This window comes from Balaenoptera physalus (genome assembly GCF_965194825.1).
Source record: "Balaenoptera physalus genome assembly, chromosome: 19".
Classification (NCBI taxonomy): Eukaryota; Metazoa; Chordata; class Mammalia; order Artiodactyla; family Balaenopteridae; genus Balaenoptera; species Balaenoptera physalus.
Window position 1 is genome coordinate 15,548,207 of NC_138900.1, and position 27,831 is coordinate 15,576,037.

General features: G+C 41.2%; 1 protein-coding gene across 5 annotated transcripts in view; it reads left to right on the forward strand.

The window, feature by feature from the left end:
• The window catches only part of ZNF793 (zinc finger protein 793), a 35,410-nt gene extending 9,337 nt beyond the window's left edge, over nucleotides 1–26,073 (forward strand). For 2 of the 5 annotated variants that reach the window (XM_082439386.1, XM_082439385.1), the window contains 5 exons: nucleotides 7,255–7,376; nucleotides 12,046–12,091; nucleotides 18,513–18,642; nucleotides 19,163–19,258; nucleotides 22,474–26,073. In XM_082439386.1, coding sequence (XP_082295512.1) covers nucleotides 12,077–12,091; nucleotides 18,513–18,642; nucleotides 19,163–19,258; nucleotides 22,474–23,456 — 1,224 coding nt within the window. In that variant the 5' untranslated portion in view covers nucleotides 7,255–7,376; nucleotides 12,046–12,076 and the 3' untranslated portion in view covers nucleotides 23,457–26,073. The remainder of the gene's footprint in view (nucleotides 1–7,254; nucleotides 7,377–12,045; nucleotides 12,092–18,512; nucleotides 18,643–19,162; nucleotides 19,259–22,473) is intronic. The other 3 variants (XM_082439387.1, XM_082439388.1, XM_082439389.1) reach the window with 3 other exon arrangements.
• Nucleotides 26,074–27,831: the final 1,758 nt, after the last annotated feature.

Below are 27,831 nucleotides of genomic sequence, written 5' to 3' on the forward strand. Positions count from 1 at the left end.
GTAATTTGATAGGGATTGCATTGAATCTGTAGAATGCCTTGGGTAGTATAGTCATTTTCACAATATTGATTCTTCCAATCCAAGAACATGGTATATCTCTCCATCTGTTTGTGTTAACTTTGATTTCTTTCATCAGTGTCTTATAGTTTTCTGAGTACAGGTCTTTTACCTCCTTAGGTAGGTTTATTTCTAGGTATTTTATTCTTTTTGTTGCAATGGTGAATGGGATTGTTTCCTTAATTTCTCTTTCCAATCGTTCGTTATTAGTGTATAGGAATGCAAGAGGTTTCTGTGCATTAATTTTGTATCCTGCAACTTTACCAAATTCATTGCTTAGCTCTAGTTGTTTTCTGGTGGCATCTTTAGTATTCTCTATTTATAGTATCATGTCATTGGCAAACAGTGACAGTTTTACTTCTTCTTTTCCAATTTGTATTCCTTTTATTTCTTTTTCTTCTCTGATTGCTGTGGCTAAAACTTCCAAAATTATGTTGAATAATAGTGGCAAGAGTGGACATCCTTGTCTTGTTCCTGATCTTAGAGGAAATGCTTTCAGTTTTTCACCATTGAGAATGATGTTTGCTGTGGGTTTGTCGTCTATGGCCTTTATTATGTTGAGGTAGGTCCCCTCTATGCCCACTTTCTGGACAGTTTTTATCATAAATGGGTGTTGAATTTTGTCAAAAGCTTTTTCTGCATCTATTGAGGTGATCATATGGTTTTTATTCTTCAATTTGTTAATATGGTGTATCACATTGATTGATTTGCATATATTGAAGAATTCTTGCATTCCTGGGATAAATCCCACTTGATCATGGTGTATGATCCTTTTAATGTGTTGTTGGATTCTGTTTGCTAGTTTTTTGTTCAGGATTTTTGCATCTATATTCATCAGTGATATTGGTGTGTCATTTTCTTTTTTTTTTGTAGTATCTTTGTCTGGTTTTGGTATCAGGGTGATGGTGGCCTCATAGAATGAGTTTGGGAGTGTTCCTTCCTCTGCAATTTTTTGGAAGAGTTTTGGAAGGATGGGTGTTAGCTCTTCTCTAAATGTTTGATAGAATTCACCTGTGAAGCCTGGACTTTTGGTCCTGGACTTTTGTTTGTTGGAAGATTTTTAATCACAGTTTCAATTTCAGTGCTTTTGATTGGTCTGTTTATATTTTCCATTTCTTCCTGATTCAGTCTTGGAAGGTTATACCTTTCTAAGAATTTGTCCATTTCTTCCAGCTTGTCCATTTTATTGTCATAGAGTTGCTTGTAGTAGTCTCTTAGGATGCTTTGTATTTCTGCAGTGTCTGTTGTAACTTCTCCTTTTTCATTTCTAATTTTATTGATTTCAGTCCTCTCCCTCTTTTTCTTGATGAGTCTGGCTAAAGGTTTATCAATTTTGTTTATCTTCTCAAAGAACCAGCTTTTAGTTTTATTGATCTTTGCCATTGTTTCCTTCATTTCTTTTTCATTTATTTCTGATCTGATATTTATGATTTCTTTCCTTCTGCTAACTTTGGGTTTTTTGGTTCATCTTTCTCTAATTGCTCTAAGTGTAAGGTTAGATTGTTTATTTGAGATTTTTCTTGTTTCTTGAGGTAGCCTTGTATAGCTATAAACTTCCCTCTTAGAACTGCTTTTGCTGCATCCCATAGGTTTTGGGTCGTCGTGTTTTTCATTGTCATTTTTTTCTAGGTATTTTTTGATTTCCTCTTTGATTTCTTCAGTAATCTCTTAGTTATTTAGTAACGTATTGTTTAGCCTCCATGTGTTTGTGTTTTTTTATATTTTTTTCCCTGTAATTGATTTCTAATCTCATAGCGTTGTGGTCAGAAAAGATGCTTGATATGATTTCAATTTTCTTAAATTTATTGAGGCTTGATTTGTGACCCAAGATGTGATCTATCCTGGAGAATGTTCCATATGCACTTGAGAAGAAAGTGTAATCTGCTGATTTTGGATGGAATGTCCTATAAATATCAATTAAATATATCTGGTCTATTGTGTCATTTAAAGCTTGTGTTTCCTTATTCATGTTCTGTCTGGATGATCTGTCCATTGATGTAAGTGAGGTGTTAAAGTCCCCCGCTATTATCATGTTACTGTCAATATCCTCTTTTATAGCTGTTAGCAGTTGCCTTATGTTTTGAGGTGCTCCTATGTTGGGTGTATATATATCTATAATTGTTATATCTTCTTCTTGGATTGACCCCTTGATCATTATGTAGTGTCCTTCCTTGTCTCTTGTAACATTCTTTATTTTAAAGTCTATTTTATCTGATATGAATATTGCTACTCTAGCTTTCTTTTGATTTCCATTTGCATGGAATATCTTTTTCCATCCCCTCACTTTCAGTCAGTATGTGTCCCTAGGTCTGAAGTGGGTCTCTTGTAGACAGCATAAGTATGGGTCTTGTTTTTGTATCCATTCAGCCAGTCTATATCTTTTGGTTGGAGCATTTAATCCATTTACATTTAAGGTAATTATCAATATGTATGTTCCTATTACCATTTTCTTAATTGTTTTGGGTTTGTTATTGTAGGTCTCTTCCTTCTCTTGTGTTTCCTGCCTACAGAAGTTCCTTTAGCATTTGCTGTAAACCTGGTTTGGTGGTGCTGAATTCTCTTAACTTTTGCTTGTCTGTAAAGGTTTTAATTTCTCCTTCAAATCTGAATGAGATCCTTGCCGGGTAGAGTAATCTTGGCTGTAGGTTCTTCCCTTTCATCACTTTAAATATATCGTGCCACTCCCTTCTGGCTTGTAGAGTTTCTGCTGAGAAATCAGCTGTTAACCTTATGGGAGTTCCATTGTATGTTATTTGTCGTTTTTCCCTTGTTGATTTCAATAATTTTTCTTTGTCTTAAAGTTTTGTCAACTTGATTACTATGTGTCTCAGCGTGTTTCTCCTTGGGTTTATCCTGCCTGGGACTCTGCACTTCCTGGACTTGGGTGGCTATTTCCTTTCCCATGTTAGGGAAGTTTTCGACTATAGTCTCTGCAAATATTTTCTCAGGTCCTTTCTCTTTCTCTTCTCCTTCTGGGACTCCTATAATGTGAATGTTGTTGCATTTAATGTTATCCCAGAGGTCTCTTAGGCTGTCTTCATTTCTTTTCATTCTTTTTTCTTTATTCTGTTCCACTGCAGTGAATTCCACCATTCTGTCTTCCAGGTCACTTATCCGTTCTTCTGCCTCAGTTATTCTGCTATTCCTTCTAGTGTACTTTTCATTTCAGTTATTGTATTGTTCATCTCTGTTTGTTTGTTCTTTAAGTCTTCTAGGTCTTTGTTAAACACTTCTTGCATCTTCTCCATCTTTGCCTCCATTCTTTTTCCAAGGTCCTGGATCATCTTCACTATCATTATTCTGAACTCTTTTTCTGGAAGGTTGCCTATCTCCACTTCATTTATGTTTTTTGGGGGGTTTTATCTTGTTCCTTCATCTGGTACATAGTCCTCTGCCTTTTCATTCTGTCTATCTTTCTGTGAGTGTGATTTTCCTTCCACAGGCTGAAGAATTGTAGTTCTTCTTGCTTCTGCTGTCTGCCCTCTGGTGGATGAGGCTATCTAAGAAGCTTGTGCAAGCTTCCTGATGGGAGGGACTGTTGGTGGGTAGAGCTGCATGTTGCTCTGGTGGGCAGAGCTCAGTAAAACTTTAATCTGCTTGTCTGCTGATGGGTGGGGCTGGGTTCCCTCCCTGTTGGTTGTTTGGCCTGAGGCCACCCAGCACTGGAGCCTACCTGGCTTTTTGGTGGGGCTAATGGCATACTCTGGGAGGGCTTACACCAAGGAGTACTTCCCAGAACTTCTGCTGCCAGTGTCCTTGTCCCCACGGTGAGCCACAGCCACCCCCTGCCTCTGCAGGAGACCCTCCAACACTAGCAGGTAGGTCTGGTTCAGTCTCCTATGGGGTCACTGCTCCTTCTCCTGGGTCCTGATGCGCATACTACTTTGTGTGTGCCCTCCACGAATGGAGTCTCTGTTTCTCCCAGTCCTGTCAAAGTCCTGCAGTCAAATCCCGCTAGCCTTCAAAGTCTAATTCTCTAGGAATTCCTCCTCCCATTGCCGTACCCCCAGGTTGGGAAGCCTGACTTGGGACTCAGAACCTTCACTCCGGTGGGTGGACTTCTGTGGTATAAGTGTTCTCCAGTTTGTGAGTCACCCACCCAGCAGTTATGGGATTTGATTTTATTGTGATTGCGCCCCTCCTACCGTCTCATTGCTGCTTCTCCTTTGTCTTTGGATGTGGGGTATCTTTTTTCGTGAGTTCCAGTGTCTTCCTGTTGATGACTGTTCAGCAGTTAGTTGTGATTCTGGTGCTCTCTCAAGAGGGAGTGAGCGCACGTCCTTCTACTCTGCCATCTTGAACCAATCTTCAAGGAAAGTTCAATGTTATTTAAAGAACTTATTAATGAATTTCACCATGTTAGTAAGTCAGAGAAGAAATACCCTACAGTCATCTCATAGATGATAAAAAATAAAAAAGCTTTTTATAAAGTTCAACATCTCTTCTGGATTTTCTAAAAAATAGTAAGACTATTTGAATACTTTCTTTTTTTTGGGTTCTCTGACCAGGGATCAAACCCATGCCCTCTGCAGTGAAAGTGCAGAGTCCTAACCACTGGACTGCCAGGGAATTCCCCAGTTGAATACTTTCTTAACATGATTAAGATCTTCTTTATCTCAAATTGAAAGTCAGTATCAGATTTCTTGGCAGAACACTAAGCATTCCCATTCAAGTTTGCAGCCTCTCCCAATTGTGTTTTCTTCTTTTTCTAGAGTGCTAGTGTTACCAAACCAAACTTGGGTCTGCTCGCCCACTGCACACCAAAGTCAATCTACTGACAGTGGGTTGTGGTGAAGGAAAGTACAGCATTTACTGCAGGCACCAAGCAAGGAGAACAAGCAGCTCGTGCTCAACAGACCCAAACTCCCTGATGGCTTTTAGGAAATGTTTTTTAAATGCAGCATTTGGGGTTAGGGCTGCAGTTCATGGGCTTTCTTCTGATTGGTTGGTGGTGAGGTAAGAGGGTGATGTTTCGGGAATCTTAATCATCAACCTTCTGTTCCAGCCAGTCTGGGATCTAGGGGCTTGTGGTCAGCACTTAGTCACCATCCTGCACCTGGGTGAGGGGGGTCTTAGTTTCTGCTGAACAACTCAGAAGTATGCATCCAATTGGTATGTATATCCCTTGGGGAGTAACTAGGATTGCTTAACTGCTTTTCGTTTGTTTCTGCATTCTGTCACTTCTCTAATTAGTTCCTGCTTGAGTCTGTCTTTGGAACTCAGGGAAGGCCTTGGAGACTAAAGCCTTTTTCTACAAATAGAAACAGGTAATGCAGAGGGCCTTTTGTACCAGGGAGGGCCCCGCAGGGTCCTGCTCAGTTTCAACCCCAACTTTTCTTTGATACTCCTCAATCTTGAGGGGAACAGGGGCGGGACAAGAAGGGAATAAAATTTTGGATAGAGAGGTTAATCATAAACTCAGCAGGGGAACTTAGTTTTAGGGGGACTTGGTTTCACTAGTGGGTGCAGTTCATCAGGGAATGAGATAAGAGGTATAAAATACTGGAAGAAGAGAAGAGAAAACTAAGTTTTCGTGGTTGATATAATTATATACACCGCCCCCCCCCCCTCAAGCTGAAGAGGATTAACTCTAAAACCATTACAGACATTAAGAAAGCTCAGTAAAGTGTCTGGTTTAAAATGAATATAGGAAAATAGATTGATGACTTTTCCATTTCAGTCAGTAATTCAGTGGGTGAAAATATGCCATTTAGAATAGCAACCAAAAACACAATTAACTACCTAGTGATAAATATAAAGAGAGTTAGAGTACCTTTATGCTGCAAAGTATAAAACTGTTTTGAGATGTAAGGGAAGTTTTGAATAAATGGAGAAGTCTTGATCTTGGATTGGAAGGCTCATTTTTCAAAATTGTCATCATTTTCTTATATGGACAAATTCAATGTAGTGTCAAGCAAACTCTAAGAAATGTTGGTTTTTTTTTTTTTAACTATTACAGAATAATTCTACATTTCATACCAAAAATGAAACATTCGAGAATAGCCGGGATATTTCTGAAAAATAAGTAATGAGAGGCACCCTGCCAGGCAAAGTTTTCAAACATGTTATACAGCTTTGGCAGATAAAGACTGTGACCCAAGAGGAAGAGTAAGTTGAGGGAAGAGATACTGAGTTCACTTTTGTGAGTGGCGAGGAGAGATCCATGATCTATCTGGTTTTAAATTTGTGCCTGAGAGCATCCAGGTGTTGGTATCTATATAGTAACATATGGCTTTTGAGTTCAAATGTTAGGGTCTGGTGATAAGGATGTGCAAGTCACAGTCGTGTAGGGAAGGAGGAGATGGCATCCCTTCAGGTGACTGCCATGCTGCTGTTGGGGACTGACTGCATGGTGGTACCACTTACCAAGATTGGCTCTTTACCAAGAAATATAATGATTGGCTTCATCTTCCACCACACTATCTGGTGGAATTATCCAGAATTTCTCCCCACCCACCCACCCCCAAATAATCTGCTTTTTAATGAAAACAGAAAAATTTACCTTGTTGCTGAAGGAAATTGAAAAAGAAAATCTCCATAGTTTCACCATATGCACCCAATTACTGTTTCCTATCCTTTTTATTTTAGTCTGTGTGACATTGTGATTTATAATAAGAAATATGTATTTGGTCTCTTCAGTGTCATTTCTGGTACAGAACTCCTAAAACCCTTGGGATTTCCTAAGTGATAAGAGGGATAAAGGTGTCTTTTGTTATTTGAAACTCAGCCCCTTTCAATCACTTCTGGGTTTTGTTTTGTTTTTTTTCTCAGTTCCCTGACCAGGGATTGAATCCGGGCCCTCAGCTGTGAAAGCCCGGAATCCTAACCACTAGGCCACCAGGGAACTCCCATGGGTTTTGTTAAAGGAGGTAACTTTTGGAAAGCCCCTAAGGATGGGCTTTTTTAAATTATCATTTATCATTCCTGTTTTCACAGATGAGGAAAATGAGGCCCAGTGAAGTGAATTGTCTGGACTAAATCCCTTCAGTCAGTTAAAGGAATCACTGGCTTCAGACTTCTGTCTGAGTAACTCTCAGGCTCAAGGTCTTTCCAGAAGTTCCCCCTGCCCCGGAGCACAGCCATCATTCAGATATGTCTACTGCCCAGTCTTCTGCAGGCTTCTTCCTCTTAGGCCTCAGAGAGTATTTGGGGAGGGACCATTTGATGACTCTCACCATGGGGTCTGCTTATCTTCAGGTTTCCTGAGTGCCCTGTACACCTTTGGGTCCCACCACCTCGCTGGACAGCAGGGCTCTCCTTGGGGCCCACAGGACCTTGGACACGTCTACAGAAGGCCCTGTCAGCAACTGCAGCTGAGGGTGAGTTACTGTTTTTTTTAAAATATTTATTTATTTATTTATTATTTTCCATGCCACAAGACATGCAGGAACTTAGTTCCCCGACCAGGGATCGAACCCTTGCCCCTTGCATTGGAAGTGTGGAGTCTTAACCACTGGAACCCCAGGGAAGTCCCAGAGGATGAGTTGAGAAATAGAGCTGTGAGAGCCTAGGAGACCAGGTAAAAGACCCTCTGGTCCAGGAGAGGGGAATTTGGGACAAAAATCCCCTTCTGAAGGAGTCACCTAGGGTACAGACCTCTTGCCAGAGCAAAGATTCCTACATAACAGGAAATAGCATCATCCCTGAGCCAGAAGTTTAGCAAGACTCAAACTGTTGTCTCTCCTTCCAGGGACCCTCCATGGCTACATGGTGGGAGAAGGGTTGGCCCTAAGATTCAGAGAGACAGACAGAAGTGAAGAGGGAGGCAGGGAAGGCCATGTTCTCTCATGTGATAGGCATGTTCTCTCAGGGGAAGGTGACATTGGTCCAGCCCAGTGCATTCTGCCATCTTGTAGTGTGGCATGTGGCCAACCCACTCCCTTATTTTTTCTGGCCCTGTCTGGACTCTTAGCTGCATAGCCACGGAGACCAGGCTGAGGCTGAGTAGCCAAGTCCAGGAAGGTGAGGGAGGGAGTGTAGTGGCCCAAAGCTGGATTAACTGCCCCAGGCCTTTCCTGCCAGCTCAATTCCTAATGGACAGTTCAGTTCTCTCAGAGAACCCCGTCCCCTTTTCGAACCCTCCTGTGACTTCCCTCATAATGAAAAAAGGCAGTGGGAAAATGAATGAAATATGTAAACAATGAAATGCATATGTGTTACAGTTACAGATTAGAGTAAGAAACATCTGCCACCCAAATCGAGCCACTAATAATATTTTATTGTATTTCATAACAAAAGTTTTTCTACATATATATTTCTTAAATAATGGGATTGTGGTTTTTTTTTTTTTTTTAAAACTTGAGATGTAACTTACATAGAAAATAGCGTGTAGCTTTATGAAATTTTCCATATATGCACCCTCATGTACCCACAGCCCAGATCATGATAGAGAATATTTCCAGCTCCTCAAAGGCTTCCCCACTTCTCCCAAGCAGTGCCTGCCCAAAGCCATCACTTAGGTCAGGGCTGCCTGTTTCTGAACTTCATATAAATGAAATTGAAACAAGTAGATCATACCTTGTTTTTTAACTGCTTTTTTGACTTACAGGTATAACTTGATTAATATATTATTTAAGCAAAGAAGTATCTGTATTTAACATTCAAGAAAATCACTTTTTATTTCTTCTGTAGAAGAGACAGGAATCTAAGTAGTTCATCTTAATACCATTGAGGCAAATTTGTTATATCTTGTGAACAGGATGTTCCTTAACAAAAGACATAAGGGAACTTTCTGGGTGATGGAAATGTTCCATATCCTGATTGTGTGGTGATTACATGGGTGAATAATTTGTCAAAACTTACCGAACTGTACAGTTAGAATGGGTTCATTTATTATGTGTAAATTATACCTCAGTAAAGAAAAAACATTTTTTTAAGACACAGTAAGCTCATTGCTCAGTCTCTTCCACTGCTGATTCGATAGTTAAATGCCACTTTCACACTAACCATGCTTTATGACTTATGCTTTATGACCTGTACAGTATTTCAGTGCATTTAATGGATATTTATTGTCTACTAAGAGAAAAGTAAAACATTAACTCACTTAGCACTGTAGTGTTAGGAATTTTTCCATATATGTACCCTCATGTACCCACCACCCAGATCATGATAGAGAATATTTCCTGCACTTCAGAATTATTCTCTTTTTCAAAAGATGATATGTCAGTAGGTTCATGAGAAAGAACTTCTGTAAAACAAAGCAAGGAAAATGTATTCATTTGGAAACAATTTTTTCCCTTAAAACTAGTGTCTTCTGCCAATCACTAAACTAATTGGAAGCTGTTCACTTTCCTTAAAAGGAGAAACTCATAAATTTATTCACATTCTTTCAGAGGTTCAGAAGGGCTTCTAGAATTTCCTCCTCTCAGAGAATCTTTATTTTTTCTTAGTAACAACTTGAACAGTTCTTCATCTACACTATTGGAATATATAAGTAAAGCAAACAACAATTTTTACCACCATTATTAAGATGTTGTATAAAATTCTTCCTAGCTTTTGAATAATTTAGTAGGTCTGGGCCTTGGGTGACCTTGAGGCCTCAGTCTTCATCCTGAGGTAGTCTGACCCAATGAACCCTCTGTATTGTTAACATTTGGCATGCCTAGGCTATTTTACCAAGAAAGTTTACCTCCACTTGTCCAATTAGGACAAGTATTATCTCAGTTCGAGGATGATAATATTATAGGGATTTCACCTTCAGTGTTAAGCTCACCATGTGGGCAAGCTTAATATTTAGGGACACTGAGGTCCTGTTATACTTATGTGACATTTGGAATAAGTCATTTTAAAATTCTCAGGCTTACTTGACACATAAAAGTATAAAATTAAATAAAGTCTGTTCTTCCAGCCGTGGCCATTTCTTCTCAGTCTCCTCTGGTTAATTTTCTTTGATCTCAGAATTGACCAACTGTAAGAAAAGGGCAGTCACTGATTAGTGTTGGAGGGATTATTCATGATTATGTAAAGAAACCTCAGGACAGTAATTTGCTAGACCTGTTTTTACAGGAGAGAAATCAGGATAGTCAAATGGTGTGAATGTCACTCTACTCAGGAAAAGCTCTTCTCTGTCTTGTAGGAGAATTATAGTCTCTTCTTTTTGCAAAGGAGATATATTAGTTGCTCTGTTTTAAAGGTTGTCCTCCTAGACTGTTTCTCAGTGGGCAAAGCCTGGATCTGGGGGGAGTCAGCTGTGGGGTTGACAAAGTTGGAGTTGTCAGCCATCAGGGCCACAACTCAAGAATGCCAATCAGGAGACAAACTCTTGTAGCCCCACGGTGGTGGGATGGTTTTCCTGCCCTCAAAGGCGTGAATCAGTTCTGGTGGATGTTAAGACTTATTTTGTCTGAGCCTTGCCTTTTGCTTTTTGCCTTTCTTTTCCTTTTCTCTTTTACTGAGGTATAAAATACATAGAGCAAAATGTACAAATCATAAATATACAACTTGATGAATTTTTAAAATACATATACACACTCATGTAACCACCACTTAAATCAACACTTCCATCACCTTAGAGCTGGGGTTGGCAAACTCTAGCCCACTAGCCAAATATGGCCTGCCATCTGCGTTTGTAATTAGTTTTATTGGAATACAGCCACACTCATTCGTTTACATATTATTGTCTACGGCTGCTTTCGTGCTACAACAGCAGAATTGAGTAGTTGTGGAAAACTGCATATGACCCCCAAAGCCTAAAATATTTACTATCTGGTCCTTTAAATGAAAAGTTTGCTGACCTACCTTAGAAGGCTCCTTTCTGCCCCATCTCAGTGATTCATTCCCTTCCCCCATTCTGACTCTGTCTCCATATTATTAGTTTTACCCATTCTGGAACTTTCTAGAAATGGAATTATACAGTATATTCTCTCCTATGTTTGACTTCTTTCATTTGGCATAATGTCTGTGAGATTTATCCATGTTGTTGCATGGATGTCAGCAGTTCATTCCTTTTTATTATTGAATAGTATTTCATTGTATGGATGCATCACAATTTATCTAGTTCTCCTGGGCAGTTTCTAGTTTTGACTCACTATGATGAAAGCTGCTATGAACATTCTTACATTAATACAAGTCTTAGTTGAACAATATGCATGTATTTCTCTAGTATTTCTCTAGTATATATCCAGGAATGGAACTATGTTCAGCTTTAGTAGATATGGCCAAATGGTTTTCCAAAATGGTTGAACCAAATTACAGTCCCCTCAGTCATGTGTGAGGGCTCTTGTTGCTTCTGGATGTGGATTTTCAATTCCAGGCTGTAGATTATTGGCAAAGTATATTCAGACCTATTTATAAGGTTTCTCACTATTGTGGGTGAAAAACTTAAACCATTCTTAATCAATGTTTGGTACAAATTTAGTTCCATATTTCCTAATATGGTGGATGTTTGTTCTCATCTGTTAAAAATTATTTTTTAGGGAATTCCCTGGGTTCCAGTGGTTAGGACTCAGCACTTTCACTGCAGTGACCCAGGTTCAATCCCTGGTCAGAGAACTAAGGTCCGGCAAGCTGCGCAATGCGGCCGAAAAAAAATTATTTTTTAATGACAATATTTAATAAACTGCTGGGTGAATAACAAGGTTTAGCCTTTCAGTAATTATTTGTACCATACTTTAACCATTAGTTTTATTAATGTTACACAGTTATTTTACTTTGCTTTGAGCTTTTTTTGTAATATTTTCATTACAGATATAGAAGCCTCTTTTCCAGAATATACTTGGGGCCAGTTATTTAAGTTTTAAGGATTTTGTTTTTTAATAACTTTCAGTTCTTACTTGGTAGCAACTTTTGTTTCCTGGTAAGTCTCTTCTGTGCATCCACATTCTGAATTGAATGGCCACATTTTTTTCTTCTACCCCAGTGATCTAAAGCATGGGTTTTTGTCCAAGATTTACAGGGAATTTGCAAGTTCTAAAACAAGACTGGTCCCTCACAGCTCTGTTCTCTTTCTCCATCCTCTTCCCCACCCCACCCCCATCTCTATCTTCACAGGCTGCAGATCTTTTTCCAAGAACAACAGAAAATGATCGAGTACCAGGTAAGTGTGACATTAACGAGCCTACTTTCGGGACTTCCTTGGTGGTCCAGTGGTTAAGACTCCGTGCTTCCAATGCAGGAGGTGCGGGTTCGATCCCTGGTCGGGGAACTGAGATCCCACATGCCGCACGGTGCGGCCAAAAAACAAACAAAATAAGCCTACTTTCCCTTCTTGGGGAAACTGTTCTAGAAAAAATTATATGCATTTCAACCACATATGCTTTGTCATAGGCTGGGTTCTCAGGAAGACAAACTTGGGGATGGAAATTTGCACACAGAAGGTTTACTAGGGAGGCTCTTGGAACACCTGTAAGTCAGTGAAGGAAGCAAGGTGGGCAGAGGGAGTTGTTGAACAGAGGCATCAGCTGATCTTATAAGATGCTCTGGAGCTGGGATGGTCCTCAGTGTTGTCCTGAATGGAGGCAAGGAGGCCTTTGTATTCTGAAATCAACCAGTCATTGGTTGTAGGCTGCCCCAGGGAGGGGACATAACCTTGGGTGGGGTCGCTCCCTTTGACCAAGGGAAATTCTCTAAAGGTTTCACGCTGGCAACAGCCAGCGAGAAAGTACCTCGGTACTGCAGGGAGATTTGGGTGGAATACCACAGCCTCTCTATACACATAGACACAATGGCCAGATACTTATACATACTACTCTACCCTTTTTTCCCAATTAAAATATCCTAGAGATTGTACCATATTAGTACTAAGAACCATGCTTTTTTTTTTTTTTTAAATAACATACATAATGCTCAATCATATACATGGAATACTTAACCCATCCCCCATATTATGGACATTTCGGTAATTTCCAAATTTGATATTTTAAGCAATGATGCAAGGAACATTCTTTGTTGGAATACAGATGTACAAGGAGAGAGTCCAGTGAGAGTCAACTGTGGACTTCCTGGTAGCCCAGCAAAAAGGCAAACACAGCCCATGACTTGCACTGGCCATAAGGAAGAAGCGTATTGTTATTTCCAAGAGAAAACTAGCTTTTGAGGACACTTCTTTTTTAAGAGGTGTCTTAGACATTGATGTTCCTGTGGGTTTGAACCTTCTCTGGGGCCTCTGGGGGTGGTTTCATCCACTCTTAGGTTGATGCTGGTGCACCTGCAAGTGACTCCCACATCCATACCTAAGCTGAGGCCTCCTCTGAGAGCTTCAGACCCCTTTGCCCAACATCTGCACCTGGCTGCCCCAGAGCACTTCAGATTTAATGTGTACAAAGTTGAGCTCTTGATTTCTGTCTTCTCTTCCCTGTTTCTCATCTCAGGAGATGGTACCATCCCACCAGGCAAGCCAAGACCCTGAGATTTACCCTTGACTTCTCCCCATCTTCCACCTCTCACACTCAGTCACCAAGTCTTGCTGATTTTACAGCCTCAGTGTTTCTTCCATCTCTCTCCTCTTCATCCCTGTGTTTGGTGAAAATGGCATGGCATTTTAGGTGCAGGATTACGTCTTTTCTGCTTTGCTCTATTCTATTCCCTCCCATTCTGTTTCATCCTATCCTATCCCACTCCACCCCATCCCATTCCAGTTAGCTCTTTTTGGGAAATACTGCCCAGAACCTGTCACTGAGCCAGGTCCTGTGCTCTGTGATGAAGCCTGACTGCTGCTCACCCACTACCACAGTATGTTGTTCTGGCATCAGAGAGGGAGTCTAGTTGGTACCTCCTTTGTGTGGGTCTTAGGGTCTCACATGCCAGCTTCCATGGCCTCCACCCTGGTTTTGGTCCTGCCTTCAGATCCATCTGCCTGGGCCACTACTCAAGTGCTACTGTTGCAGGAAAAAGAATGGGGTGCGAGAGGGTGGTCACATCCCAGGTCTCAGGTGAGTCCCTGGGACGGCTGCCAAGTGTGGGTTCTTGGCTTTGCGCAGGAAAGAATTCAAGAGCAAGCCACAGTAAAGTGAAAGAAGGTTTATTCAGGGAGATACACACTCCACAGACAGAGTGCGGGCCATCTCAGAAGGCGAGAAGGGCCAGGGTATGTACGGGGGTTGTCAGTTTTTATAGGGGTGGGTAATCTCATAGGCTAGTAAGTGGGAGGATTATTCCAACTATTTTAGGGAAGGGGCAGAGATTACCAGGAATTGGGCCACCACCCACTTTTTGGCCTTGTATGGTCCACCTTGGAACTGTTATGGCACCTATGGGTGTGTCATTTAGCTTGCTGATGTATTACAATAAGCATATACTGAGGTATACTGAGGCTCAAGGTCTAGTGGAAGTCAGTCGTCCACCATCTTAGACCTAGTTGGTTCTAACCAGTTTATGTCGTGTCCTCAATGGCTGTCATTCTTTTAAAGGTTGTGCCCTGCCCCCTTCCTGTCTCACCACCGTAGGACCCAGCATTCTTCAAGGAGACCTACAACCTCTTGAGAGTGGAGAGTGGCTGCTCTCAGGCCTTTCACCTCTGTGGGGCCCTATCAATGCTTCTTCCCTCCGGCCACTCCCAGAGGTAGTGGGCCAGTGCCACTGGCACTGTGCGGTGCACTAGGGCTCTCCACCCCACTGACACCCAGGCACAGGTCCTGGGTGCACCCCCCCACCTTTTTTTCTGTCCTTTAGAATTGTTTTCCCTTTCTTAACAGATTTTTAAATATTGATTTACAATCTTTTTCTACTTAAAATAGGTACTTTTATATTGTGCTGTCATATGCCAGGCACAGTTTATAAAGGCTTTACACATGTTAACTCATTTAAACCTCATAATATAATAACTAAGAGACACACACTATTATTATCTCCATTTAACAGATGAGAAAACTGAGGCACAGAGAGGTTAAAGAGCTTTCCCAGGGTCGCTCATTTAGTGGCTGAGCCTGTATTTGAACTCGAGCGGTCCTGCCCCAAAGTTCATGCTTTTAACTGATCTGCTCCATTGCCTCTCGCGTCTATCAGTGACTGTAGAGCAGTGGACAGCAGTCCACAAAACCACCCTCACTTCTGACAGCAACTGTAAGTTTGGAGGTTCCCAAGACCACCCTCGGGTTTGATAATTCGCTAGGAAGACTCACAGAATGTTATATTCACAGTTAGGGTTCATTACAGCAGACGTATACAGATTAAAATCAGCCGAGAAAAGAGACACTTGGGGCAGAGTCCAGGAGAGTTCCACACACAGGACTTCCATGTGTCCTCTCCCAGTGAGTGTGGACAGTGTGAAATTCTCTCAGCAACCATGTGTGACACTACAGAGTATTACCAACCAGGGAAGCTCACCTAAGCCTTGGTGTCCAGAGTTTTCTTTGGGGGTTGGTCAAGTAGACATGACTGACTGCTGACTTCAGTTTCCATCCCCTCTGGAGGTTGAGCTGATTGATGTCTGTGAGCCAAAGCTTCCCCCAGAAATCATGTTGTTAGACTATCTGGTGTGGCCCAAGGTCCCCAGGTAAACAGACACTCTTACCTAGGAGGATGTTACAGGGGCTTAGAGATTAACTTCTAGGAACTGAGGGCAAAGGTCAGACCTCTCCTTGGGCAAGGTTAAATTCTCTGCTATACAGTCACTTGAAGATAATATCTTAGGTACTAAAGAAAAAACTGTTTCCTCTACTCACAGGAGTAGAAGTTTTTTCCCCACACCAAACAATTCTCCAATTCTATGCAGACCCTACAGGTTAGGGGGTCAGTCTTACAAGACTGCCCCCCACTTCAGATGCCTATTGGATATCCCAGGTGGTTACCTGAACTTCTGAGTAGCCAGCTATAAGTTGGGGGTTCCCATGACCGCCCTCCTCAGTTTTGATAATTTGCTATAACTCACAGAACTCAGGGAAACACTTTACTTACTATTACAGGTTTATTATAAAGGATATTATAGAGGATACAAATGAACAACCAGATAAAGAGGTATGTAGGGCAAGGTACAGAGGGGTCCTGAACACAGGAGCTTCTGTCCCCATGGAGTTTGGGGTGCACACTCCCTGGCTGAGTTCACGAACCTGGAAGCTCTCCCAGGTTTTTATGGAGATTCCATTATTTAGGCATAATTGATTAAATTATTGGCCTTTGGTGATTAGCTCAATCTCAAATCCGTCTCCCCTCCCCAGAGATTGGGGGGTGTATGGCTACAGGTTCCAACCATCTAATACCTGGTTGGTTCCTCTGGCAACCAGCCCCCATCCTCAAAGAGTTACATCATTAGTATAAACTCTGAGATGATTGACACGGGCTTGTTACTACTAATAAAAGACACTCCTATTATTACTTCTGTCACTCTGGAAGTTACAAAGGTTTAAGAAGCTCTGTGCCAGGAATCAGGCAAGAAGATCAAATATATATGTTTCTTTTTTTTTAATTTATTTATTATTTTTGGCTGAGTTGGGTCTTCATTGCTGCGCATGGGCTTTTCTCTAGTTGTGGCAAGCGAGGGCTACTCTTCGTTGCAGTGCGCGGACTACTCTTCATTGTGGTGCGCGGACTTCTCATTGCGGTGGCTTCTCTTGTGGAGCACGGGCTCTAGAGTGCAGGGGCTTCAGTAGATGCGGCACGTAGGCTCAGTAGTTGTGGCTCATGGGCTCTAGAGCACAGGTGCAGTAGTTGTGGCGCACGGGCTTAGTTGCTCCGCGGAATGTGGAATCTTCCCGGACCAGGGCTCAAACCTGTGTCCCCTGCATTGGCAGGTGGATTCTTAACTACTGCGCCACCAGGGAAGCCCTATATTTCTTAATATATCACAATATCACAGATGCCTTCTTAGGTTAGTACCTGTGGGTCTTTCAGCAGCTATCTGGTTCCGGGGCACTGGGCTCTTTGGAGAATTTGTTCTCTGTGCCCTAAACCAGAGGACTGACTGCCCAGACAGTGTAATCTGAGGCTTGCCAGGCTGTGGAGCCTCCTTTCCAAACTTCCTCCTCTGGGTCTCCAGCTGGACTCTTCTGCCATTGGCCTCTTGTGTTCTAGTGTCCCTTGGGGCTCTGGCCTGAGTACTCTGCTCATCCTGTCTCCTTGCTGAGAGAGACCACACTGTGTGACAACTTTAGCTACCACTTCTGTGCTGATGGTTCACACAGCTTTAGCTCCGTTCCTGTTCTTGCTCCTGACATGACTCATGTCCATCCTGCTGCCTGCCGAGGGGTCTCCCCCTTTGTGTCCCCCCAACACACCACATCCTCTTTGCTTTTGCAGTTTTTCTCAGCTGCAATTGAGATTGGTGACCAGTGTCACCCAGCTGCCTTTGAGATACCACAAAGGTAAGGGTGTTACCCTTACACCTTCTTCACACCCCACGACCAGTTAAGGTACAGGTTCTGCTCTTCTTTACATTGGTCCTTCTCTATCTCACTGTTTCCGTCCTACTTGTGAGCATCATCTTCCACCTAGGTTAGTACAGAGTCTTTCCTTTCTTCTCCCTCCAGGTCACCCACCACATTTCTCTTTCCATCCATTCACTTTCAAACTATGTGTGAGTTCTGTATCTCTTGTAGGCAGTATTACTTTTTTTCTCCAGTCTAACAATCTCTGCCTTTTTGGAGTGTTTAATCATGTATTAAATTACCTTATAATTTAATATAGTTTAATATAATTATTGGTAGGATTGGATCTATATCTTTTTAGCATTTAGTTTTCTATTTGTCCCATCTGCTTTTGCTTTGTTTCTTTTCTCTCTTGTGTGTGTTTTTGTGCGGATTAACTGAATATTTTTTAGAATTTTATTTACTTCAATACACCTCTTTGCACTGAGTTTAGTGATTACTCTAGGAAACAATGTACATCCTTAACTTTTCACAGTCTGCTTAGAGTTACCATTGTACAGCTTGACACAGAATGCAAGAAACTCACCACATGCCTTCTAGAATGTGCTTTCTACACACCCCACTCCCTTGATAGATTTCTCATTGTCTTAAAGTCCATCATTTCATCACTCACAGGCCTCTGTACTCTCTCCTGTAACTGAGTGACTTGCCATCCTTAAAATCACTGTTTGGCCCCCGTGCCTTTTTTCATGCTGCTCCCTCTGCAAGGAAGGCAGTATTTCCATCTCTGCAGAGAAGATTCAGCTGCACATATCCCTTAGCTCTGAAGCCTAACTAGACCCTGATAATTTTAGTGGACCATTCACTTCTCTGCATGCCATAGCCCAGATGTCCTGCTGTCACAGCTCTTTCACCCTGAGGGCCTTACATATTGCTCTCCCTGTCAGGCTGTGAGCTCCTTGAGGTCAGGTGCCACCCATGACTGTGTCCCCAGCAACCAGGACTGGGTCAGACACAGTCTTCAGTCAATATGTGTTGACCCAAATATAAATGACAGTGGCTTCCAATCCCATCATATATAGTCCAAAACCAGGAATATAAAAAGCATCCTAGATAAATGATCATAATAAGCTCTGACCTATGAACATTATAAAAAATCAGAACCATCCACCTCTGCCTACACTTTCCCCACATGACTCAATGTCATTTCATCTTCAGCAGAGACCTGTGTCATTCAAGGATGTGGTAGTGGGCTTCACTCAAGAGGAGTGGCACAGGCTGAATCCTGCTCAGAGGGCCCTATACCGGGATGTGATGCTGGAGACCTACAGCAACCTCGTCTCAGTGGGTAAGAACAGCTCTGCCACACAATCTAGATTATGCTTGAATGACCACCTTTCCTTTTTCAGTTGCTAAAAGTAACTGAAGTACCTAGAACCTCTGAAGTACCAAATACTTTCTATGTGCCAGATACTGTTTTAGCCACTTTTAAAATATTAACTCATGTAATCCTCATAAGAGCTTTATGAGGTAGGTACTGTTAGTACCACTATTTTACACATTTGGGAACTGAGGCAGAGAAGGTGAACTAACTTGCCCAGTGTCACCCATGCAGTACATAGCAGAGCCAGAGCGGGATTTGAACCCCAGCAGTCTGGCTGCACAGTATGTATTCCTAACCTTTATACTGTGTGCTTCAGTGAGCTTGGCTTGAGTTTCAGTGGTCCTGGATTACTAGTTCCTTTTGAGTTCTGGACAAAATGTGTGTACAGTCTCCTCCCAAGTACAGTGTCTGTTGTGTAGCCTTTAATGCTGCCTGAGAAGACCAAGGAGCTCAGTCCAAGGCCTGGATCATTTCCCTGGAACAGGTTATGAAGGCACCAAACCATATGTGATCCTCAGGCTGGAGCAGGAAGAAGCACCATGGATTTGTGAGGCGTCATGCTCAGGCTGCCACTGTTGGGGTAAGTATGATAAATCCAGCAAAAGACGTACTAAGGGAGGCTGGCACCTTTGGGATTTTGTTCAGGGTCCAGCTTTTAAAAGCCTTAGAGCTTTGAAAGCCGCTGGAGACATTTCTCTGAGAGCTTCAGCCTTCTTGGTGACCCTTCAGCCTCCATGCATCCCACCTCCCTGTGTGCTTGCTCCATCTCCTTTTCTCCAGAATCCTTGGTCTCTCTCTTGAGGTTATCAGTACACTTTCTCTTTCACATTCAGGCATTCTTACAAATAAGCTTCTGTGATTCTCTTGTTCTTGCTGATTCCTTCCTATTCTCTATTCTAACAGTTTTTGGGTAAAATGCCCCAGACCTGCCTGCCATACTCAGAGTCTCACTTCCTATCCTTTCCTTAATCCCTTATGTTATCCCTGAGTCCCTTAATTTCCTAAGTCACAGAGGAGGAAGCAGTGAATTCCAGGAAGTGAACAGGGACAGTTGGGTAGTGAAGGAGATGCCTGAGTTTGGCCTGTCTTAACCACTTCTATTTAATTTTCAGAATAACTGCCCCTCTCCCATCAGCTCTATAAAATATCTCAACAATAATCCCTGGTATCCTGACTGTTGGTAACCTACTCTTTAGAATGCCTCTGGACTTCTGCTTCTCCAGTAGAGTCATGAGTTTAGCAAGAAGAGTCAGGTGCCATCTGTTTCTGGATCTCTTTATGCCATTTGTACTTGGTGTTATAATCACATAATTGAATTAAATATTATATAAACCCCAAAAACATTCAAGTCATTTCATGCTTCTCCCCAAAATAATGTCTTTGAGATTACAACCATCCAGCTTTCACTGGTTGTAGTAGTAGCAGCAATAGCATTAGCATTTCTGGCCAACACTCAGTGTGTGCTCACTTTGTGCCAGGTCTGTTCTCAGTCCTTTACATATATCAACTCATTCAACCCCTACAATACCTGTGAGGTGTTTATTACCAGCCTTTATTCCCCCATTTACAAATGAGCAAACAATCACAGAAAGGTTAAGAAACTTGTCTAAGAACATATAACAAAGTAAGGGACCAAATGGGGATTTGAACCCAGGTGGTCAGGCTCTAGAACCAGCATTCTTTTTTTTGTAATTTTTTGGCCATGCCGCGCGGTATGTGGGATCTTAGTTCCCTGACCAGGGATCGAACCCGCTCCCCCTGCAGTGGAAGTGCAGAGTCTTAACCACTGGACTGCCAGGGAAGTCCCTAGAACCATTATTCTTAACCATCACACTCTGGTGCCCTCTGAGGTGTATTTTGCTTCATGAAACTGCCCGTCAACCTTCCTGAAACCATTGTAATCTGGCTATCAACTGCTTTCCTTTTCCCTCTTTCAAGGATTTTATATAATAACTGCCAAAAAAAAGTATCTAGTCAGCCCTCCTTTCTAAGTTCTCTGTATCCTCTATTTCCCTGCCTGCAGCCCAGCCTTCTTCTTCCAAGGGACTACTGCATTTTCTGTTTTCCAAACTTGATTCTCTTCTCAATGATGTAACTCCCTAAAGAAGTCGTCCGTTCTGAGACCATATGATGCTCACAACCGTCCTCTTTGCCATTTTGCCACCTTTTGTCTGCCTTGTACCACCTAGGCTCCCCTACCCCCCATTTTACCAGTCTGGATCATCTCCACAGTTATGTCCACTTATCCCTGTTTTTTGTCGAGCAAGAACTGAAGTCATCCTCTTTTCTACTTGCTACCTCCCCTCCACCCAACATGCACACAAGTGCACGCATATATATACCTCACCTTACTTCTCATTCCAGAGTTTTGCTACCATGAGCTCATTTTGAATCTTCTGTCTCTGTCACCCTAATTGTTCTATGCATATGTGCTAGTTTTGTTGGTTTTCCTTTGAGAAATGACTTTAAATCTTCCTGTCTACTTTTCATTTTCCACTGACATCTCCTAAAATTGGACCCAAATTACCTCATGCCTGAATGTCTTTAAGTTAGGGGTTCTTAATCATTTTTGTGCCATGGAACTCTTAACCATTCTGGTGAAGGCTAATAGACCCCTTTTTTACATATTAAAAAAAAATAAAACCCATAAGATTACATGAGAAACAAATTACTAAAATACAGTAATTACTGAAATAAAGTTAGAAAATGCAGTATCAAAATATTAATGATGTTAATGATATTAGTGATAGTAGTAGATATACTTCCTTATTTATACATTAAATTATGAGATCTCCCATCAGGTCAAATGAATTGTCATGATCTCAAAGTAGAGATGATTGTAAACATATTTTGAGAAATCTGTGACAACTATAGTGTGACATGAAAATACCTTATTCACAAACTAGGACAGTTACAGGAGCTAATACTACTGTGTTTTGTTGTTCACATTCATAATCAAAGGAGATGCTCAATTGTAGTTAGAACAGATTTCTATATACCAAGTTAAGAGCTCCTGCTTTAAATTCTAGTTAGCTTCGTTGATTCCTTCTTTTATCTAGTTCATCTTAGAGCCCTTGCCATTTATATTATTACTAACTAGCTCAACATAAGCTCTCTGACTGCTATAACAGTGCTTGTCAAACTCTTAATATGATAACGAAGCATCTGGGCAACTTGTTAAAATACAGATTCTGATTCTGTAGGTTTGGGGGTGGGGCCCAAGATTCTGCATATCTGCCTACATATCAGTTCCCAGATGAGGCTGATGCTGACCATTGAGAACCATGCATTGGGTAACAAGGTGCTTTATGACATTTAAACCCCTTTCCTCTGTAACAGGGATCGGCAAACTTTGGCCTGTAGGTCATCCACCTAATTTTGTGCATAAAGTTTTATTGGAACACAGCTACACCCTCCTTACATTTACATACTGGCTGTGTTCTCACCATACAATGGGAGAGTTAAGTAATTGTGACCGAGACCATATGGCCCACAAAGCCTAAACTAGTCGCTGGTCCTTTAAGAACATGTTTGCCAACCACTGCTCTATAATATCTTCTCATCTTCAAAATTATTTCTCTCTATCATCTATGACATGTTCCATTACATTTGTGCCAGTTTCTGAATCTTCTATACTCGTATAATACTTTTCCCTGTATTGGTGCCTTTAGTTACAATTCATGCTCTCTATTCATATACTGTGCACCCTTTAAATTTTTAGGGCATTTCTCAAATAGTTTTATTCCAGGTCATAATAACAGATTCATAAGGAAAGATTTGCTGTACCTTCTCCAGAAAACATTTGGCAAGGTAACGTCCAGAAGAAGAGACAGCAAGACATGCTTTTGAGGCAAGGTACATTCATCAGCAAGAAAACGTTGCCCAAGGAAAGAAGCCATGAATGTAATAAGTTTGGGAAAATATCACATCTGAGCACTGATCTTTTTCCTTCAATTCAAAACCCGAATAACTGGGACTCTTGTGGAAAGAGTGTGAACCATAATTTAGACTTGAATGGTTTTAAGAGAAACTATTCAAAAAAGCAAGATGAGTGCTATGGATGTGGGAAATTATTACAACATACAAAACATGATAGAAGACCTAATGGAGAAAAATTCTGGGAATGCAGTCACTGTGAGAAAGCTTTCAGCCATAACCCAGCACTTACGTATAAACCAGCAGTAACCAATTCTCTTGTGTACAAACGGAAGAGGGTTCCACCTACAGAGAAACCCCATGTCTGTACTGAGTGTGGGAAAGCCTTCTGCTACAAGTCTGAATTCATTAGGCATCAAAGAAGTCACACTGGGGAGAAGCCATATGGATGCACTGACTGTGGAAAAGCCTTTTCACATAAGTCAACCCTCATTAAACACCAGAGAATACACACTGGGATAAGACCCTTTGAGTGTTTTTTTTGTGGGAAAGCCTTCACCCAGAAGTCACACCGCAGAGAACATCAGAGGACACATACAGGAGAGAGACCATTTGTGTGCAATGAATGTGGGAAGTCATTTGGTGAGAAGTCATATCTCAATGTACATCAAAAAATACACACAGGAGAAAGACCCTATCGTTGCAGAGAATGTGGAAAATCCTTCAGTCAAAAGTCATGCCTCAATAAACATTGGAGAACTCATACCGGAGAAAAACCCTATGGATGCGACGAATGTGGCAAAGCTTTCTACCAGAAGCCAAATCTCAGCAGACATCAGAAAGTTCATGCTAGGAAGAATGCTTACAGGAATGAAAACCTAAAAATTGTAGGAAAGCCTTGAACAAGATATCCTGTTTCATTATATGTGGAGGAATTCATCCTTAGGAGAAATCTCATTGATCTAATGACCAAGTGTTTTATCATAAGGCAAGTCATGCTCCAATTGTGACAGAAAGTTTTATACTAAAGATTATAGAAAATATTTTATAAAACATAAACCTGTTCATTCTGGCTTCTGAAAATTTAAATGATAACAGAATACAAAATATATGTGAAGAAAATTAGAGGTACATTATGGTATGTCCCACAGTGAGCCACATAATAAGCACTACTTATATTTTAGAATTATAAATGTGAATTTAATAAATTATGAATGTGAAGCACATATGTAGAATGCCATTCACCAAACTTTTTCACTCTAAATATCACCATTGTCTTTTGGTGTCTAACAATACAAAACAACAACAACAACAACAATAATAATAATAATAATATGGCCAGCTATTTTTTAAAAAAGCTTTAACATATTAAACCAGCACATTTTCTCCACCTTTTCTAGCACAACTGGCTTTTTAATCAGGAAGAAAGTAAAGTTGAACCAACAGCACAAACCATATGAAAAAAAAAACTGCAGGCGGACTTAAGATTTAAAATTTTAAAATAACAGTAAAATTCTTGAAAGAAAATGAAAGGAGACTACATGTACAATCTAGGAATTGGGGGAGATTAACTTTACCAACCCAGGACACTCAAAAGCTGTTAAAAAATAAATATTTGACTACATAAAAAGTGCAATCGGACTTCCCTGGTGGTGCAGTGGTCGGGAGTCCGCCTGCCAGTGCAGGGGACACGGGTTCGAGCACTGGTCTGGGAAGATCCCACATGCTGCGGAGCAGCTAAGCCCGTGTGCCACGACTGCTGAGCCTGCGCTCTAGAGCCCGTGAGCCACAACTATTGAGCCCACGTGCCTAGAGCTTGTGCTCCACAACGAGGAGAAGCCACCGCAATGAGAAGCCCACGCACCGCAACGGAGAGTAGCCACCGCTCGCCGCAACTAGAGAAAGCCCCAGCACAGCAATGAAGATCCGATGCAGCCAATAAATAAATAAATAAATTTATTTTTTAAAAAAAGTGCAATCTTTTGCACGGCAAAAGATGCCATCAACAGTCAATAAACAATGATTTGGGGGAAAATATTTGCAGAGCCAATCAGAGAAAGAGTGGTCTTCGTATTGACAGGAAAGAAAATAACCCAATAGCAAAACATGGCAAAGAATGGACAGTTGAGAGAAGAGCAAATCCAAGTGGCTGATGGGCTTATCAAAAAAATGGTTAGGGCTTCCCTGGTGGCTCAGTGGTTAGGAATCCGCCTGCCAATGCAGGGGACACGGGTTCGTGCCCCGGTCCGGGAAGATCCCACATGCTGCGGAGTGGCTAGGCCCGTGAGCCACAACTACTGAGCCTGCGCATCTGGAGCCTGTGCTCCGCAACGGGAGAGGCCGCGACAGTGAGAGGCCCGCGCACCGCGATGAAGAGTGGCCCCTGCTCGCCGCAACTGGAGAAAGCCCTCGCACAGAAACGAAGACCCAACACAGCCAAAAATAAATAAATTTATAAAAAAAAAAAAAGGTTAGCCTCAGTAGTTGTTGGAGAATGCAGATTTAAGTTATAATGACAGTATGCAATCAAGCTGACGAAAAAGAGCAGGAATGCTTTTTGCTCTCAGGACAAAGGGTGTTCTTAAGACACTGCTGGTAGAAACATGAATTGTTACAGCTCTTTTGAAAAGCAATCTGACATCTATTATAACGTAAAATACTTATGCCACTTTGGGGAATCTTCTCTTAGAAGTAAAACCCCAATACATAAGGGACATGTACATTTATTGTGAATTGTTCCTAGTGGCAAAAAACACTAGAATCAAAATAAATGCCCATCAGCAGGGAAACTTGAAGAGGGAAGGAACTATAGTATATCCATTCCATAGGATGTTTATATAGCCATTAAGGTGGACAAGTTAAAACTATGCTAGTGGACTTGAACGGAATTCCACAATGTTTTCTTGAGAGAAAAAAGCAAGGGAGAAGTGTGTAAAATGACTCTGTTTTTGTAAATCAGTTACAAAATGCTTCTAGGAGCTTGAGTGATAAACATGTATCATATATGTTTGTGTAAGATTTTATATGCATGGAGAAAAGTATAGAAGAGTATACATTGGGTTCGGGGAAGGTGGGTGATGCAGGTGGATAATGGGGTAGTCAGAGAAGGAAAATGAAAGCCCCAAAGAAAAATTATGTAAATAACTGAACCAAGTATGATATGTCAAATATGTGATTAAGAAATTTGAGGGGGAAGCTAGAACTCTACTAATTTGTGGAGATATTTGTGGTATATTGTTAAGTGAAAAGAGAAAATTTCAGAATAATGTATATGAATCTATTTTTTTAAATTAAAACACATATATGTGTATTTATGCATGTATGTGTTAATATGAACAAAGAGAAAAGTGTGGAGGGATAGATATAAAACAAGGTATTAACATTGGTTGCCCTGGTGGGGAATGGAAATGTAAGTAGTTGTTTAATTTATATATCTTTGTATTGTTTTACTTGTTACAAACATATATTACTTTTGTAATTTGAAAAACAAAATAAAGGGGGGAAGAGTGTTTTGAAATACATGAGGCCTTGCAAATGTTTTTATTTTCTGACAAGATGGCACTCTGGCCTGGTCTATTGCCTCTCCCCTAGCTCAGTCCTTGAGATATCACCAGAGTAAAAGAAAATGTGTAGATCTAAAGAGCAAAAGGCAATACTTCGAGAACCCCTCAAGTAGAGATTTTTTTGATTTTATTTTGAAATAATTTTTGACTTATAAAAAAGTTGCAAAACAGTTCCCAAATATTCTTCACACAGCTTCCCCTAATGTTAACATCTAATATAACCATAATACAATTATCAAAACCAGGAAATTAACATTGATATAATACTAGTAATTAAACTATAGCCCTTCCTACTGATGTCTTCGTCTAGCCCAAGATCCAGTCCAGATCCCACATTGCATTTACCTGTTATTTCTCTTTAGTCTCCTCCAGACTATGATAGTTCCCCAGTCTTTTCTTGTGTTTCATGACTTAGACACTTTTGAACAATACTAGCCAGTTATTTTGTAGAATATCTCTCAATTTGGGTTTGATTAACTGGGTTATGCATTAATATTACAAAAGTGATGCATCTTCAGTGCATCATATCAGAGGGTACATGATGGTGATAAATCTTATTGGTGATGTCAACCTTGATCATTTGGTCAAGGTGCTCAATGTCAGATTTCCCCACTCTAAATCTGCCATTTCTGCCTTTGTAGTTAATAAATATCTTGGGCAAGATACTTTGCAGAGAATTTTTTTTAAAAAAACATATTGGCCCCAGAGATTCTGTTTGATTAGTTCTGGCAGAGGGTTCAAGCATCCTCAGTAATTCTGATGGTCAGACAAGGGTGGAGCTGTGGTATGGATCACACACCTAATCATTAGCCCTGAAACAAAGCATCCTCCTCACAGAACAGATAGTAATGAGAAAAAATTATGACCTTTGTTAACACTGGTCTCTAGCTTTGGTAACCTAAGTGTGTTAGTTACCTAGTGCTACCTAATAAATTATCACAAATTTAGTAGCTTAAGCCAACCCACATTTGTTATCTCACAGTTTCTGTCAGTCCAGACACAGCTTAGCTGGGTCCTCTGGTTCAAGTCTCACAAGGCTATAGTCATGGTGTTGTCAAGAACAGTGGTTTCATCTGATCCTCAACAAGAGAAGGAGCTGCTTCCAAGATCACATGGTTGTTAGCAGAATTCAATTCCTTGTGAATTGTTGGACTGAGGGCCTCCATTTCATTCTGGCTGTGGGCCAGAGGCTACCCTCAGTACCTTGTCACATGGGCATCTCCAAAGTCCAGCTCACAACACAGCAGCTTGCTTCAAATAAGGAGTCTGCTACCAATACAGAAGTTACACTCTTATGTAATATTATCATGCAAGTGACATCCTGTCACGTTTGCTGTATTCTGTTGGTTAGATGCAAGTCACAGTTCCCAGCCACATTCAAGGGGGAGAAATTACACAAGGGGGATTCCTCTTTCCAGACTTCCAGGAGGTAGAAGTCATTGCAGGCCATCTTACAACCTACCCACCTCACCAGGGAAATAGATTTGAAAAGTAGGAAGGAGTCAGGAAGGCGATTGTGCTGGAGCAGAGATCTGAGTGAGCCACAGATTCTGGATGTGCTTGTTGGGAGTTCTTGAACTCTAAATAGAAGTAATATATCCATTTACCCACAAGGGCATTCTGAGTGCTTACCATGAACCAGGCACTGTTCTTGGCATTGGGGATACATCAGCAAACAGAAAGGGAAACTGATAATTGTCAATGAGCAAAAAGT